The sequence below is a fragment of the Saccoglossus kowalevskii genome, chromosome 7 (genome assembly GCF_978046115.1).
Source record: "Saccoglossus kowalevskii chromosome 7, keSacKowa6.1, whole genome shotgun sequence".
NCBI lineage: Eukaryota > Metazoa > Hemichordata > Enteropneusta > Harrimaniidae > Saccoglossus > Saccoglossus kowalevskii.
Window position 1 is genome coordinate 38,304,857 of NC_140647.1, and position 19,111 is coordinate 38,323,967.

At 38.5% G+C, this 19,111-nt stretch overlaps 1 protein-coding gene across 2 annotated transcripts in view; it reads right to left on the reverse strand.

The window, feature by feature from the left end:
• LOC100372753 (ubiquitin carboxyl-terminal hydrolase MINDY-2-like) overlaps window positions 1–19,111 on the reverse strand; it is a 54,934-nt gene that overhangs the window by 17,067 nt on the left and 18,756 nt on the right. The window contains exons 3-8 of one of the 2 annotated variants that reach the window (XM_085501547.1): window positions 17,532–17,638; window positions 9,285–9,475; window positions 6,165–6,307; window positions 1,864–2,045; window positions 1,633–1,770; window positions 592–891 (exon numbers count right to left, since the gene is read on the reverse strand). In XM_085501547.1, coding sequence (XP_085357673.1) covers window positions 777–891; window positions 1,633–1,770; window positions 1,864–2,045; window positions 6,165–6,307; window positions 9,285–9,475; window positions 17,532–17,638 — 876 coding nt within the window. In that variant the 3' untranslated portion in view covers window positions 592–776. Of the gene's footprint in view, window positions 1–591; window positions 892–1,632; window positions 1,771–1,863; window positions 2,046–6,164; window positions 6,308–9,284; window positions 9,476–17,531; window positions 17,639–19,111 lie in introns of those variants that run through there. The other variant, XM_085501546.1, reaches the window with a different exon arrangement.

The window sequence follows — 19,111 nt, forward strand, 5'->3', positions numbered from 1 at the left end:
AATAAATATTCAAAAGTTTTGAAAATTAAAACTTTCCGAAACGCGACGGAATTTCCGAAAGTAATCCGGACGCTGTTTTCAGTATTGCAACATCGGGGTTCATTCTGAGTAAATGACAGAATAGAAAGGATGCGAACCACGTTGTGTATGTTCGCCATGCACTCTGAAATTAATGCGAGTTTTCTCATAAAAGCATGAACAAAACTACCATGCCAATCACGATTATTATGAAATAAAACACACTTCTTACACGCATATTTTAAAGAATATCGTCGATGCCCAGTAAAAACACTCTGGGCTTATAATCGTGAATGCCCTCAACTCGATAAATACCTAGTAAAAATAGATGGCTGGCCTTCATACTCGGGAGGGGCTTACGATCGGGGAAGTATGGTACTTTAACGCAATTGGGCTTCTACTCTCAGAATACTGTGGTTCAAATGCATAATGCTCAAACGCATTGTGCATATAAAAGTTGAGTTTATACTGGTAGTACACAATGCTTGGCAGCATGAACGGCTATGTACAATGGCGTAGTATATGAATGCGATCAGACACTAAAACATCATAGCTTTGAAAAGAACCCGGATGTTAAATATGTTCGTTCGTTATTTATTCTCCTCCATGAATGGCCTCCATGGTGTTTAATTGCAAGCACTTCAAATGCCTACCCAAGCTACAGTTACAATTAAAACAAAATTAAACCACTGCAATATTATTTCGAATACAGTTTAGTATATACACAACTATAAATTAAGGCCACATTTAGGTTCGCTTTAACGAATACTTGAAATCGTTTTTATATCATGAGACAGCATGGATATCAACTGCTGTGAACACGTGAATGCGTAGACCACGGTAACCGTGCATAAACTACACTTCGACAATGACCTGTTAATAAAAGCAAAATACGGTAAATATTTCATGCCGTATTTAGTTTACCTATAAAAAAAATGCTAGTTACCCTTTTTTTTCTTCTAAAACCATGTCATTTATTCGGCGAAATTAATTCCATCAGATCGTAATTCTACATCGATAATTCACTTCTGCATTGCGTTACCAGAAATTCTTCGAGAATTGCATCGGTACAACACAGCATTTGAATTGGATAATAACAGACTTGACCCATTAGGTCAAAGGACGTTGATGCAGGTCAAATACAAATACATCATGGCAGAAAGTGCTTTTTATCGAGAGTCAGTGGCGATAATGATGAAGATTTTGACTTCCACTGTGTTCCAACAGACTAATATTTTTAATCTTGTAAATTCGTAATTAATATTGTAATAAAATTTCTGTTTCTTCATTGTAAGAGTCAATGACAATGCACCTAATTTCGTAATTTTATTTTCCCTCAAAGACATAATATCCCCCTCAATCTGTCACATGGTGAATTAAAATTGTAATTTGCACTCTTTTCCGAAGGAGTACTCGGGTAAGCGCCCACCCCTAAAAAATCCTGATTTTTATGAGTTGAGGACCCTGGGCGCTTTCGCAGTCGAGTATGGTATTATCACTAGTATGACAACAGACACCACCAATAGGACAAAAGAATTGTACAATTTTCAACCATAGGACATCTTATCAGAACCGACAATAGACAGTAACAATGACAAAAATGGATAAACTTACTCTGATAGTTGAATATCTGACGGAGTATCAACTCCGGATGCTACTCCGGACGCTACTCCAGTTGCAGCAGGTGCTGGAGAAGGTTGAGTATCGTCAACAAGACGATGTTCCTCTTGCAAAGACAAAGCCACCAAATAACTGGAAAGCCAAACATAACATGAATAGTAATTGTTGTGTTTGGTAGATAAGTGGTGAGAACAAAAAAATACAAAATAACAAGTTGTGACTCACTCTTGATTGATTTGTTGTTCCGTGGAGACATCTGCGGCCGGAGGTATGGCATCTGCTGGCGGACATGTATGAAATCCCCAGTCAACAAAGTAACTATCACCCTCTGTGTTTGCTAGTGTCTCCCAAACAATGCTATTTTCTGTTAAAAAACCCTGATCTGTTACTAGTAAAAACAGTTCACCCTGTGAAATAAAAATAAGAATCAAAGAATAAAACAAACAACAGTTTTGCAGAATGACTTCCTCTGGGATAGTTCATTCACTAAAGCAATTGTGGCAGGGTCAGTACTTCACTGATTAAGCATGTGTGGCAGGGTGAGTAGTTCATTGATTAAACAAGCATGGCACAACCAGTAGTTCATTGATTAAGCAAATGTGGCAGGATGAGTAATTCATTGAATAAGCAAGTATGATACAGACAGTGGTTTATTGATTAAGGAAGTGTGGCAGGTTGAGTAGTTTTAAAAGCAAACAAGCCATGCATGGCACAGTCCCAGTTAGTTATCAAATTTAAGATACATAGTTTTGTTTATAGTAATATAGCTGGAATATAACCATGTCAGGGATATGATTTTTTTAACATTAAAATGATTGACATTTGTATCTGATTGTCAAACAAGTCCATATTGAGAGATATTGCTCTGAAACAGCATTCAAAATCAGCCATTTTGAATACATGAATATATATATAACATGATGTATAACGAATATATAAAATTTGAATATAATCAGTCAAAGCATTTAAGAGATATGGCTCTAGAAGCCCAATCATTAAAACAAAATGGCCGCCAATCAGCCATTTTGAATCCAATCTGAAAAATAAATTGATGCGCATCAGGAACCTGTAATGTCTAATGTGTGTACCAAGTTTGAACAAAATCCATCCATAATGCCAGAAATGCTTGATATTCGGGAATTTTTTTACAATGTAGCACAAAAATGACAACCATTCAGCCATTTTGAATAGGATCGTCAAACCAATATATCTGTCTATCTATGACATGATGAATAATGAATATTTAAAATTTGAACATAATGAGTCAAAACAAGTAGGAGATATGGGTCTACAAGCCCATTCATTAAAACAAAATGGCCGCCAGTCAGCCATTTTGAATGTTATCTAAAAAACAAAATTATTGGCATCAAAGAGCCATAATGTCTAATGTATATATCAAGTTTGAACAAAATCCATCTGTAAACAGCCGAGAAATGCTTGATTTTGATGATTTTTAGCACAAAAATGGCCACCATTCGGCCATCTTGAATCAGATTGTGAAACAAATTGACGTGCATATGTATGATATCACGTATGATGTATGTGTGAAGTTTGATTGTGATTGGTTCAGGCATTTATAAGATACAGGTCTCAATGCACACACACACACACACACGAACACACGGAGATCAAAACATAAGTCCCCGTTTTCGGACTGCGTCCGAACGGGGACTAACAAGCAATTGTGGCAGGGCCAGTAGTTCATTGATTACACAATTGTGGTTGGGTAAGTAATTCATTGATTGGGCCATTGTGGCAGGGTCAGTAGTTCATTGATTAAGCAAGTTGGCAGAGTCAGAAGTTCATTCATTAAACTAGTGTTGCAGGGTATGTAGTTCATTGATTAAGCAATTGTGGCTGGGCCAGTAGTTCGTTGACTAAGCAATTCTTGCAGGGTGGGTAGTTCATTGATTAAGCAAGTGTGGCAGGGTAAGTAATTCATTGATTAAGCAATTGTGGCCGGGCCAATAGTTCATTGACTAAGCAATTGTGGCCGGGTCAGTAGTTCATTGATTAAGCAATTGTGGCCGGGCCAATAGTTCATTGATTAAGCAATTGTGGCCGGGCCAATAGTTCATTGACTAAGCAATTGTGGCCGGGTCAGTAGTTCATTGACGAAGCAATTGTTGCAGGGTCAGTAGTTCATTGATTAAGCAAGTGTGGCACAGCCAGTAGTTCTTTGATCAAGCAATTGTTGCAGGGTCAGTAGTTCATTGATTAGGCAAGTGTGGCACAGCCAGTAGTTCATTGATTAAGCAAGTGTGGCAGGGTAAGCAGCTCATTGATTGATTACGTAATTGTTGCAGGGTCAGTAGTTCATTGATTAAGCAAGTGTGGCACAGCCAGTAGTTCTTTGATCAAGCAATTGTTGCAGGGTTAGTAGTTCATTGATTAAGCAAGTGTGGCACAGCCAGTAGTTCATTGATTAAGCAAGTGTGGCAGGGTAAGTAGCTCATTGATTGATTATGTAATTGTGGCAGGGTCAGTAGTTCATTGATTAAGCAAGTGTGGCAGTCAGTAGTTCATTCATTAAACAAGTGTGGCAGGATAAGTAGTTCATTGATTGATTAAGTGATTGTGGCAGGGTCTGTAGTTCATTGATTAAGTCATTATGGCAGAGTCAGTAGTTCATTGATTAAGCAAATGTGGCACAGCCAGAAGTTCATTGATCAAGCAAGTGTAGCAGAGTCAGTAGTTCATTAATTAAGTAAGTGTGGCAGGGTAAGTAGTTCATTGATTGATTAAGTAATTGTGGCAGGGTCAGTAGTTCATTGATTAAGCAATTGTGGCAGGGTAAGTAGTACATTGATTAAGCAATTTTGGCAGGGTAAGTAGTTCATTGATTGATTAAGTAATTGTGGCAGGGTCAGTAGTTCATTGATTAAGCAAGTGTGGCACAGCCAGTAGTTCATTGATCAAGCAGGTGTGGCACAGTCAGTAGTTCATTCATTAAACAAGTGTTGCAGGGTATGTAGTTCATTGATTGATTAAGTAATTGTGGCAGGGTAAGTAGTTCATTGATTAAGCAAGTGTGGCAGGGTGTAGTTTATGGATTGATTAAGTAATTGTGGCAGGGCCCGTAGTTCATTGATTAAGCAACTGTGGCAGGGTAAGTAGTTCATTGATTAAGCAATTGTGGCAGGGTAAGTAGTTCATTGATTAAGCAATTGTGGTAGTGTAAGTAGTTCATTGATTAAGCAATTGTGGCAGGGTAAGTAGTTCATTGATTAAGCAATTGTGGCAGGGTAAGTAGTTCATTGATTAAGCAATTGTGGCAGGGTCAGTAGTGCATTGATTAAGCAAGTGTGACAGGGTAAGTAGTTCATTGATTAAGCAAGTTTGACAGGGTAAGTAGTTCATTGATTAAGCAAGTGTGACAGGGTAAGTAGTTCATTGATTAAGCAAGTGTGACAGGGTAAGTAGTTCATTGATTAAGCAAGTGTGACCAGGTAAGTAGTTCATTGATTAAGCAATTGTGACAGGGTAAGTAGTTCATTGACTAAGCAAGTGTGGCCGGGTAAGTAGTTCATTGATTAAGCAAGTGTGACAGGGTAAGAAGTTCATTGATTAAGTAAGTGTGGCAGGGTAAGTATTTCATTGATTAAGCAAGTGTGGCAGGGTAAGTATTTCATTGATTAAGCAAGTGTGGCAGGGTAAGTATTTCATTGATTAAGCAAGTGTGGCAGGGTAAGTATTTCATTGATTAAGCAAGTGTGGCAGGGTAAGTATTTCATTGATTAAGCAAGTGTGGCAGGGTAAGTATTTCATTGAGTAAGCAAGTGTGACAGGGTAAGTAGTTCATTGATTAAGCAAGTGTGACAGGGTAAGTAGTTCATTGATTAAGCAAGTGTGGCAGGGTAAGTAGTTCATTGATTAAGCAATTGTGATTTCTTGACAAACAGGATTTGAATATTTGTCATTGTGCAGATGACTGAGGGCTTGTGTCTTTCTAGAAAATATATCTACATTTATAAATGATTTTATAAAGATGTGCAGATTTGTTTAGTTATATTAAAGTAAAAATGTCTAATATTAACAAACAAGCAGCCTCTCGGCTGAGATAGCTCCGCTGTTAGCAGTGCACATTTCAATTAAAGAACAGAAGATATCATTAGAAAATGAACAATATGTATAGTATCAAAACAATCAGACTTGCGGTTTTCAACAAGAAGTGGAAAATATCACTTTTTACCAAAAATTACAAAAATATTCATCGAAATTAGAGAATTAAAGATATCATTACAAAATGAACAAATCTGAGAGGTCCACATGCAGTACCTATATATGTAATATCAAAGCAATTAGACTCGCGGTTTTCAACAAGAAGTTGAAAATATTACTTTTTACCAAAAATGACAAAAATATTCACCAAAATTAGAGAATTGAAGATATCATCATGAAATGAACAAATCTAAGAGAGGTCTACCCAAGGTACATATACAGCAGGGCTAAAAAAGAGAACTGAAGATGAAATAAACAACAAAAATGAATAATAATTATTCAAATCAATGAATGAACTCACTTACCTTCTGTTTATACAAAGTGCAAAAATGATTATTTCGAAAAAACACACAGAGTTCATCTTCTTTAACTTTAGTATTAAGTTCACACAGACCATGATAAGTTAACTGAGATGCTGTGCTCTCTAAGAAAGATTCTAAAACTAAACCTGAAAAAGGATATAGAAAAATAGTGAAATTAAAATACAATGTCCAAGGAAGCCAGACCAGCAACATAACACACTATGCTAGACTTATTTACACCACTATTTTGTGATCACTCCTCTACTTAACAGTAGTTTTAGTCTCATTTTCAATTGATAGGCATATTTGTGATTTAATTATTTTATTGCATTTTTATATGATAAAGAAGTTTGAAGCTATTTGAATTAACTAGGGTTATCGTGTACACATAGCCATGTAACACTTTCTGTTTCCCATCTATAATGAAAATGTGACACAAGGTCAATCGCCCGACCAATCAAAAACGTCAATTTACGCATAGGGCGGTTTATTTAAATTACGTCATAGAATAAAATCACTTTCCAAAATGGGGGACACATGGCCGAGTATCATTTTAAGTTACCCAGGGTTATCGTGTACACCATGTCGAGTATCACTTTCAGTTACCCAGGGTTATCGTGTACACCAAGTCGAGTATCATTTTCAGTTACCCAGGGTTATTGTGTACACCAAGCCGAGTATCATTTTCAGTTACCCAGGGTTACCGTGTACACCAAGCCAAGTATCATTTTCAGTTACCCAGGGTTATTGTGTACACCAAGTCGAGTATCATTTTCAGTTACCCAGGGTTATTGTGTACACCAAGCCAAGTATCATTTTCAGTTACCCAGGGTTATCGTGTACACCATGTCGAGTATCACTTTCAGTTACCCAGGGTTATCGTGTACACCAAGTCGAGTATCATTTTAAGTTACCCAGGGTTATCGTGTACACCAAGCCAAGTATCATTTTCAGTTACCCAGGGTTATCGTGTACACCATGTCGAGTATCACTTTCAGTTACCCAGGGTTATTGTGTACACCAAGTCGAGTATCATTTTCAGTTACCCAGGGTTATTGTGTACACCAAGTCGAGTATCATTTTAAGTTACCCAGGGTTATTGTGTACACCAAGCCGAGTATCACTTTCAGTTACCCAGGGTTATCGTGTACACCAAGTAGAGTATCATTTTCAGTTACCCAGGGTTATCGTGTACACCAAGTCGAGTATCATTTTCAGTTACCCAGGGTTATCGTGTACACCAAGCCGAGTATCATTTTCAGTTACCCAGGGTTATTGTGTACACCAAGCCTAGTATCATTTTAAGTTTAATACCCAGGGTTATCGTGTACACCAAGTTGAGTATCATTTTCAGTTACCCAGGGTTATCGTGTACACCAAGTCGAGTATCATTTTCAGTTACCCAGGGTTATTGTGTACACCAAGCCAAGTATCACTTTCAGTTACCCAGAGTTATCGAGTACACCAAGCCGAGTATCACTTTCAGTTACTCAGGGTTATCGTGTACACCAAGCCGAGTATCATTTTCAGTTACCCAGGGTTATCGTGTACACCAAGTCGAGTATCATTTTCAGTTACCCAGGGTTATTGTGTACACCAAGCCAAGTATCACTTTCAGTTACCCAGAGTTATCGAGTACACCAAGCCGAGTATCATTTTCAGTTACCCAGGGTTATCGTGTACACCAAGCCTAGTATCATTTTAAGTTACCCAGGGTTATCGTGTACACCAAGTCGAGTATCATTTTCAGTTACCCAGGGTTATTGTGTACACCAAGCCAAGTATCACTTTCAGTTACCCAGAGTTATCGAGTACACCAAGTCGAGTATCATTTTCAGTTACCCAGGGTTATTGTGTACACCAAGTCAAGTATCATTTTCAGTTACCCAGGGTTATCGTGTACACCAAGCCGAGTATCATTTTAAGTTACCCAGGGTTATCGTGTACACCAAGCCGAGTATCATTTTCAGTTACCCAGGGTTATCGTGTACACCAAGTCGAGTATCATTTTCAGTTACCCAGGGTTATTGTGTACACCAAGTCGAGTATCATTTTCAGTTACCCAGGGTTATTGTGTACACCAAGTCGAGTATCATTTTCAGTTACCCAGGGTTATTGTGTACACCAAGTCAAGTATCATTTTCAGTTAACAGGGTTATCGTGTACACCAAGCCTAGTATCATTTTCAGTTACCCAGGGTTATCGTGTACACCAAGCCGAGTATCATTTTCAGTTACCCAGGGTTATTGTGTACACCAAGCCGAGTATCATTTTCAGTTACCCAGGGTTATTGTGTACACCAAGCCGAGTATCATTTTCAGTTACCCAGGGTTATTGTGTACACCAAGTCGAGTATCATTTTCAGTTACCCAGGGTTATCGTGTACACCATGTCGAGTATCATTTTCAGTTACCCAGGGTTATCGTGTACACCAAGTCGAGTATCATTTTCAGTTACCCAGGGTTATTGTGTACACCAAGCCAAGTATCATTTTAAGTTACTCAGGGTTATTGTGTACACCAAGCCAAGTATCATTTTCAGTTACCCAGGGTTATTGTGTACACCAAGTCGAGTATCATTTTCAGTTACCCAGGGTTATTGTGTACACCAAGCCAAGTATCATTTTAAGTTACCCAGGGTTATTGTGTACACCAAGCCAAGTATCATTTTCAGTTACCCAGGGTTATTGTGTACACCAAGTCGAGTATCATTTTCAGTTACCCAGGGTTATTGTGTACACCAAGCCAAGTATCATTTTAAGTTACCCAGGGTTATTGTGTACACCAAGCCAAGTATCATTTTCAGTTACCCAGGGTTATTGTGTACACCAAGTCGAGTATCATTTTCAGTTACCCAGGGTTATTGTGTACACCAAGCCGAGTATCATTTTCAGTTACCCAGGGTTATTGTGTACACCAAGCCGAGTATCATTTTCAGTTACCCAGGGTTATCGAGTACACCAAGCAGAGTATCATTTTCAGTTACCCAGGGTTATTGTGTACATTATTCAGTACCATATTCCCTCTATTAAAAGCACACCTCAAGTAGATGTATCATACATGTATGTCCTATGGCAGAAACCACCAATACCAGACATTATGACATTTTGATATATGAGTTTACCTTTATGTATATCATCTGAATTTTTGGCACTTTTACTGGCAATGATTTGCTCTACTAGCTGGTTGTAACTATAGTTTCCTACCACGTTGACTGTCTCCACATTTTGAGGGTCAACCAACCAACCATGGAATAGATGCACATTGAGTAAGTCAAATACGATGCACTCTGGTGTGTACTCAAAGTCAGCAACTCTATAAATAAAAGAACGAAAACAAATTATGATATTGCAAGCTAAAATACTATTTTCAATAGTAATATTCAACAAGATTCAATATCATTTACAATGGGGGGGGGGGGGTCTTCTTTTCTGGCTTGTGTTTTAATTTATTTTTAAAGTTAACTGAATTTATTCTAGAGAAAACAAGTTACATTTCTATTTATGCAGTCATGACAATATTTTCTGTGTAGCAAAGGATCACAGTGTAAGTGTGAATAATGACAAGTAGCCAGGAAGAGGAAACAGTACGTATTTTCGTCACAGTATGAGAGGATATTTTAGAAGCATTGAACTATTGGGGGCCTCAAACTGACACATGGCAAATGTAAGTCTTTCATAACTGGTATTGAATTATGAAAAGTATAAAGCCTATAGCAGCATTTCAATTTCCAAATACATTGTTCTGATTGGTCAAGAATGTATTTTTAATTATGCAAGCCACATTTAAAAGTAGGCTCCAAAAATGAGTAACACACAGTACATGTATTTTTGCATTATGGGCATGGAATGTTATAAAAAAACTGGTGATTCTTAGGTATTTGGAGATCAAAAGAGATCCATGAAAAATATAATTTATTAATTATGCAAAATCTACAGTGGCTCACTTGTGAACCCTGACAATTTGTCGAACCTCAAAATGCAATCGGGCATATGGCTCTAATTTGTATTTCATTGAAATTCTGTCAATTATATATGTTTGTCAACGTTGCTGCTAACACAAAACTATGGGTGCAAATTTGCTTCACCCATGATGTATCTATAATCCCTGTATATGCTAGTCCAGGGCCCAATTTTATTTTACCAAGGTTGTAAGTAGAATGTTTTAGGTGTTGTAGCACATTTGTATATAGTTTCTAATGCTTTAAAGTTATTTACATGTCTCAGATTCCATTTAAATGAAGTTGGTATAATATAATTGCAATAATATCACTCGATTTTGCACAATTTGCTCAATATACACACTCGCTGTAGATTGTACAGAATGTTGTGGTATACCAGTCTTCCATGGTGGTATACCAGTCTTCCATGGTGGTATACCAGCCTTCCATGGTGGTATACCAGTCTTCCATGGTGGTATACCAGTCTTCCATGGTGGTATACCAGTCTTCCATGGTGGTATACCAGTCTTCCATGGTGGTATACCAGTCTTCCATGGTGGTATACCAGTCTTCCATGGTGGTATACCAGTCTTCCATGGTGGTATACCAGTCTTCCATGGTGGTATATCAGTCTTCTATGGTGGTATACCAGTCTTCCATGGTGGTATACCAGTCTTCCATAGTGGTATACCAGTCTTCCATGGTGGTATACCAGTCTTCCATGGTGGTACATGTATACCAGTCTTCCATGGTGGTATACCAGTCTTCCATGGTGGTATACCAGTCTTCCATGGTGGTATACCAGTCTTCCATGGTGGTATACCAGTCTTCCATGGTGGTAACCAGTCTTCCATGGTGGTATACCAATCTTCCATGGTGGTATACCAGTCTTCCATGGTGGTAACTGTAGTGATCTCAATATGAATGGCCTGTTAGACCAGGTGTTATTATTATGTAACAATGATTCAAGTATATAAAGCCTGGACTTGAATAAACACGTGTCAGTATTATCAGCACTCAGTGTGTGTCGTGTCTCATCTCTTGTATCTCCCTGCCAAATGCTATACGGACGTCTCAAGATATTACATTGGCGACGAGGATTGTGAGCCCAACAGAAACTACTACTTCTCAGTAGAAGACATCAGGTTGTACGCACTTGTTTACGAAATTTCACTCGTATTTCGTTGGACTGGTGTTCATTATGGCAGCACAAGCAGGTTTCATTCTTTCCCAGTTATCTCCGTTTGACGTCCATGGGGACACTAGTACATTAGCACCACGTTGGAAACGTTGGTTATCACGCTTTGAAAACAGCTGTGTAAACAGCTGTGTAGCCTGGAAGATTACTGACCCAGAGTAGAAAAGAGCTATGCTTTTGGACCGAGGTGGCGACGACTTAATCGAGATTTGCGATATGCTAACCATGCCCGTTGAACCTGAATATGTCAACGCTTACAAGAAACTAATTAAAGCATTAGAAGACTACTTTCTTCCCAAAAAGAACACTGAGTTCGAATTTTATCAATTTCGGCGTGCCACTCAATATGACACTGAAAGCATTGACCAGTTTGTAACTCGTTTACGAAAACTGATAAATAACTGTGGTATTGAAGACGCAGAAGCCAAAGACGTCGAAATTAAACACCAAATCATACAGGGAGGGAAGAATAAGAAGGTTCGCCGTCGTGCTTTGCAAGATGAGATGTCTCTTGACAAGATAATCACCTTGGCCAGGACGCTAGAAGTCTTGGAGTGTGAAGCATATGGTATAGAAAGTGGTAATCCTGATTCCGTGAAGACATTTTCCTGTCAACTACGAAACTCCACTACCAGCCGGACAACAGCGCGCCCTACTAGAAAACGTCCTCAGAAAGCCCGTAGATATCCGGACCAAGTACCGACGACGCAACGCTCTTGTTATAAATGTGGTCACGAATATCCACACAAGGGCCCTTGCCCTGCAGTGGGTAAACAATGTAACTTTTGTCATAAAACTGGACATTTTGTTCGTTATTGTCGCAAGTTAGAAGGTTCAAGAAAGAAAGATTCTAACAATGTGAGTACTAAAATCAAACATATCTGTGCTGACGATTGCTCAGACAGTGACGAGTATATATTCAATGTTACTAATTTTGACCAATACAATGGAAAACTTCCTTTCACTACGTAGAATGTGGAGAATAAATCCATTGATTTCATGTTAGATTCTGGTGCTTCATGTAATGTACTAAATAAGCATGACTATGAATTGATTAATGATAATGTAATTTTAGAACCAACAAATAGGAAAGTTTCTACTTATGGAAAACAAAGTGTAAATGTGTTGGGTATAGTACAAACCAATGTTGACTTGGGAGCCCGGAGTGAAATATTGAAGTTTATAGTAGTGGACACTACAGATTCGTCAATTTTGGGCTATCCGACATCCAGTCACCTTGGTTTTATACAAATTAACCCTAACAAATTTGTACGGTTTTCAGAGAAACGAATTAATTCTCATTCAGAACGAATAAGCACACTATCACGACGAATACGCTCACATGTCCACCATGCGACAAAACAAACAAAATCTAACAATACGCGACGTGATACAAACAGTAACGTTAACTTGAATATACCAGATTGTCCCGATTCTGTGAAAGAAATAATTTATAATCACGAAAGTACATTTTGCGGGATGGGTAAATACAACGAAAAAAAAAATCAAATTGCATATTGATTCGAAAGTCAAACCCGTAAAACAAGGCCACAGACGTGTTCCATACCATTTGAGAAAAAGGGTCGAAAACAAATTAAAATTATTAGAGAAAGCCGATATTTTGGAGAAGGTAAATGGTCCAACTCCATGGGTAAGTCCCATTGTTGTTGTGCCTAAATCAGGAACTGATAATGTGACAATATGTGGCTATTACAGGGCCGTAAATTCAGCCATTCAGAGAGAGCGCCATGTAACCCCGACCGTGCAAGAAATTCGCACAAAATTAAATGGTTCTCGAGTATTTATTTAGTAAACTTGACGCGAATAAGCACTATTTGCAATTTGAACTCGATGAAAAATCTAGTAATCTCACTACAATAAGTACCCATGTTGGTTTAAGGCGATATAAACGTCTCCCATTTGGCATAAATGCAGCTGCTGAAATTTGTCAAAATGAAATGACTTTAGCACTGTCAGATCTCGCAGGCGTTGAGAGTATCGCAGACGATATTATTATACACGGTAAATCTCAAAATTTGCATGACCGGGCCCTAGATAAGTGTTTGACTTGGTTGTCTGACAAAGGACTTACATTGGGTTTAAGCAAATGTGTATTTTCAGTTCCACAAATTGTCTTTTTCGGCTTCGTATTTGATAAAAATGGCATGCATTGTGATGAAACGTGTATTCAATCCATTCGTGACATGAAACGCCCAGAAAATGCTTCGGAAGTGAGATCGTTTTTAGGCATGTTGGGTCTCCCAGCTTTGATGGTACCTCACTTTAGTACATTATCCGAACCAATTAGGTCTCTAACCAAAAAGGGTGTTAAGTTTGTTTGGGGTGAAAGTCAGGAAAAAGTGTTTAATTCAATTAAAAGGGTTATTTGTTCAAAAATTGTTTTGGGTGATTTCGATATAAATAAGGAGACTACCCTTAGTGTCGATGCTAGTCCCGTCAGCATTAGCACAATTTTGCGTCAAGGGGATTTGTTAATTAGTTGCGCAAGTCGAGCTCTCTCGGAAACGGAAACTCGCTACAGTCAAGGCGAAAGGGAAGCCCTAGCGATTTCTTGGGGTTTGGAGCATCACCGTCTGTATCTTGATGGTTCTCCCCAATTTACTCTTGACGATTTTTAATCGTAGAGAGCTACATAAAATGTCAAGCCGCATTGAACGATGGGTAACTAAATCGCAACGTTTTCATTTTAAAGTAGTATATTGCCCTGGAGCAAAAAACCCCAGCGATTATATATCTCATCACCCATCCACAGTCATTGAGAAAGTCGGATGTAAAGATGACGAGTATGTCGCTTTCGTTCATAAACATGCAAGCCCTCGCGCCATTAAATTGGCGGAAATCCGACTTGCTACACAAAATGACCCCACAATGATGTTTGTTTCTCGATGTTTACAGACGAATATTTGGCATAAAATTTCAAATGACGTGAACCGGGAATCACTGAAAATGTTTAAACAGAATCGAGATAAACTGAGTTTCACTGACGGGATCCTGCTTGAAGGACCTTGTATTGTGATACCGCCGTCACTGCAATCTCGGTTAGTTTATACCGCGCATGAAGGTCACTTAGGTTCGTCTAAAACTAAGGCGTTAATCCGGGAAAAGGTTTGGTTTCCTGCAATGGATTCGCTAGTAGATGAAATCGTATCTGGTTGTTACACATGTCAGATAAACATCGACATGAAGCCGAAAGAACCATTAAAACCTTCTCGTTTGCCGAATTCAGCATGGTCTCATTTGGCAACTGATATGTATGGACCATTGCCATCAGGCGAGTATGCGGTGGTTGTAATGACGAATACTCCAGATTTCCCGAAGTCGAAATAACAACTTCGACGAGCGCAGCCGCGGTCATACCCAAATTAGATAGAATATTCACGTCATACGGATACCCCTTAAAGCTGAAAAGCGACAATGGTCCACCTTTCAATTCAAGTGAGTTTAGTTCCTATGCGAATGATGCTGGTTTTCGACATCAGAAAATCACGCCTGAATATATGCTAAAGCAAACGGACTTGCGGAAAATTTTATGAAAAACCTCGGTAAATCAATTCGCTGTTCTTTGGTTGAGCAGAAGAATTGGAAATATGAAATTCGCCATTTTTTGATGAATTATCGCTCTAGTTCCCACCCTTCCACTGGAAAAAGTCCCGCGGAGCTAATGTTCGGTCGCAAAATGAAGAATAAAATGCCATTCTTTGTGGAATGCGCACAAGATGACTCTAAATATAGACGTGATATTTGTAAACGACACAATAAAAGTAACAGAAAAAACAAATTGTACTATGATAGTCATGGAAGAGTGAAGAATACTAAATTGAAACAAGGAGAAAGGGTATTAGTGAAAAATTCCCGACGTACTAAGTTTGAACCCCGGTACAGAAAAGACGTTTTCCAAATTGAAAATACAAAAGGTAGTATGATAACAGTCCAAAACAGGCAAGGAAAACGTGTAACACGTGATAGATCTTACTTTAAATCGTATAAAGGAATAGATAGAAAAGAGATGGATGTAGAAGAGTATGAGGAGTTGGATAGAATTATAGAAAATATTAACGCTGACACAACACTAAATCGCAACATGCTGAACTCCCATTCATCACTGCACTCAGAAACCCCCTCTACCCAGACACAGACACAGACAGAAGTACCTGTACTCAGACGGTCCAACAGAATTAGAAAACAGACTGAATTCTTGCGTTATTGACACTGATACTAAAGCTGACTAATACAATAGCTGTACATAGAATAAAAGATTGATATTATAAATGAACAACAAAAAAATAAAAAATTATAAAGCTAATAAAAAAAATTAATTGAAAACATTTTCAAAAGTATAATAAAAAAAAATGTATTTAATATTACTATAGATTTGTATTGTGATGTGTATATCGCTTAATTTTGTGAACATTCGTATGTATATATCGCTTTATTGTATGAAACTTTGTATGTATTTATCGCTCAATTTATGGATATATTATAGCTTGAATATTCCCCTGACATGATTGTAATAAGTAAGAAAGTAAAATTAATCATGAAATTTAATAAAGTTAGGGAGAGATGTAGTGATCTCAATATGAATGGTCTGTTAGACCAGGTGTTATTATTATGTAAAAATGATTCAAGTATATAAAGCCTGGACTTGAATAAACACGTGTCAGTATTATCAGCACTCAGTGTGTGTCGTGTCTCATCTCTTGTATCTCCCTGCCAAATGCTATACGGACGTCTCAAGATATTACAGTAACCAGTCTTCCATGGTGGTATACCAGTCTTCAATGGTGGTATACCATTCTTCCATGGCGGTATACCAGTCTTCCATGGTGATATACCAGTCTTCCATGGTGGTATACCAGTCTTCCATGGTGGTATACCAGTCTTCCATGATGATATACCAGTCTTCCATAGTGGTATACCAGTCTTCCATGGTGGTATACTAGTCTTCCATGATGGTATACCAGTCTTCCATAGTGATATACCAGTCTTCCATGGTGGTATACCAGTCTTCCATGGTGGTATACCAGTCTTCCATGGTGATATACCAGTCTTCCATGGTGATATACCAGTCTTCCATGGTGGTATACCAGTCTTCCATGGTGGTATACCAGTCTTCCATGGTGGTATACCAGTCTTCCATGGTGGTATACCAGTCTTCCATGGTGGTATACCAGTCTTCCATGGTGGTATACCAGTCTTCCATGGTGGTATACCAGTCTTCCATGGTGGTATACCAGTCTTCCATGGTGGTATACCAGTCTTCCATGGTGGTATACCAGTCTTCCATGGTGGTAACCAGTCTTCCATGGTGGTATACCAGCCTTCCATGGTGGTATACCAGTCTTCCATGGTGGTATACCAGTCTTCCATGGTGGTATACTAGTCTTCCATGGTGGTATACCAGTCTTCCATGGTGGTATACCAGTCTTCCATGATGGTATACCAGTCTTCCATGGTGGTATATTGCTTGATTTTTACATATCATTTTTACTTGTCCTTTTTCATTTTTATTATTGTTTTTTTTTTTTGTATCACATGTATGTACAATATTTCCGTTCACTCACAATGCTTTTGTTTGTGTTTAGCATAGTTTCTTAATGTGATTTGCAAAATTAAATTTTACAACTTACAATTCCTATGCAATAGTTTTAATGATTGATGATCCCTCAGCAAAGTCAAGTTAATTCTTTAGTGACACTAATTTGAAACTGACCACACCCACTGTAATGGATGCATTTGACATTTCAGTAAATTGAAATCTAATACTCTCCCCTATTCTACAAATATACCTAGCATTTCAAGGTTAAGCATTCTGTCCCAAGCATGGTGTTTCAGTTAAAGTGACATGTCTGTATACAAGTAAACAGACTTCACAAATTGAGAGTTATTTTCTATTACAGTTTGTTTACATGACAAAGTCACCCATGTTTACCAAAGAAAAATAATAACTGGTGTTAGACTTCTAATGTGTTATCAGAAATAAAAGAATACCATAGTCATTATTCTTTTGAACTCAAGTGCAGAAAACCTTGGATTTCTTGATGTGAAACATTCAATCCAACACTCTCTTAGCTTTAAACATGACACTGTTAGATAACTTTGAGGTCTTTGGTTCGACTTCACTCTCTACTTATAGTACTTCCATAATTTGAAAATATTACTGGTAGAAACCAGCATCAACATTCTTAGTAATGTGTTTATCACTGTTTTCTTACCCTGTAAATTTGACGTTAACATCTAAGCCAGTCTGCAATTTATGAAACACTGCCATGGCATCATGCATGTTCTGCTCATAGTTAAGTTGTGCACTTTCTGATATGTTCTAAAAAAAAAACACAAAAAATACATTAGTACTACAAACTTATGCTAAAATTAGAGAATCATTACAAGAATTTGTGAGGTAACGCAAAGCCAGTTGGAGCACATACCCAAATGTATGTGGTAGTCAGCATCACAATGTGTGTGGTAGTCAACATCACAATGTATGTGGTAAGGTAGAGCCAGTATCACAATGTGTGTGGTAAGGTAGAGCCAGCATCACAATGTGTGTGGTAAGGTAGAGCCAGCATCACAATGTGTGTGGTAAGGTAGAGTCAGCATCACAATGTGTGTGGTAAGGTAGAGTCAGCATCACAATGTATGTGGTAAGGTAGAGCCAGTATCACAATGTATGTGGTAAGGTAGAGCCAGTATCACAATGTGTGTGGTAAGGCAGAGCCAGCATCACAATGTGTGTGGTAAGGTAGAGCCAGCATCACAATGTGTGTGGTAAGGTAGAGTCAGCATCACAATGTGTGTGGTAAGGTAGAGCCAGTATCACAATGTGTGTGGTAAGGTAGAGCCAGCATCACAATGTGTGTGGTAAGGTAGAGTCAACATCACAATGTGTGTGGTAGTCAACATCACAATGTGTGTGGTAGTCAACATCACAATGTATGTGGTAAGGTAGAGCCAGTATCACAATGTGTGTGGTAAGGTAGAGTCAGCATCACAATGTATGTGGTAAGGTAGAGCCAGTATCACAATGTGTGTGGTAAGGTAGAGTCAGCATCACAATGTGTGTGGTAAGGTAGAGTCAACATCACAATGTATGTGGTAGTCAATATCACAATGTATGTGGTAAGGTAGAGCCAGTATCACAATGTGTGTGGTAAGGTAGAGCCAGCATCACAATGTGTGTGGTAAGGTAGTCAACATCACAATGTATGTGGTAGTCAACATCACAATGTATGTGGTAAGGTAGAGCCAGTATCGCAATGTGTGTGGTAAGGTAGAGTCAGCATCACAATGTGTATGGTAAGGTAGAGTCAGCATCACAATGTGTGTGGTAAGGTAGAGCCAGTATCACGTGTGTGGTAAGGTAGAGCCAGCATCACAATGTATGTGGCAGTAAGCATCACAATGTGTGTGGTAAGGTAGAGCCAGTATCACAATGTAAGTGGTAAGTCAGAGCCAGCATCACAGTGTATGTGGTAATTAGGTAGAGCCAGTATCTCAATGTGTGTGGTAAGGTAGAGCCAGTATCTCAATGTGTGTGGTAAGGTAGAGCCAGTATCTCAATGTGTGTGGTAAGGTAGAGCCAGTATCTCAATGTGTGTGGTAAGGTAGAGCCAGCATCACAATGTGTGTGGTAAGGTAGAGCCAGCGTCACAATGTGTGTGGTAAGGTAGAGCCAGCGTCACAATGTGTGTGGTAAGGTAGAGCCAGCGTCACAATGTGTGTGGTAAAGTAGAGCCAGCGTCACAATGCATGTGGTAAGGTAGAGCCAGTATCTCAATGTGTGTGGTAAGGTAGA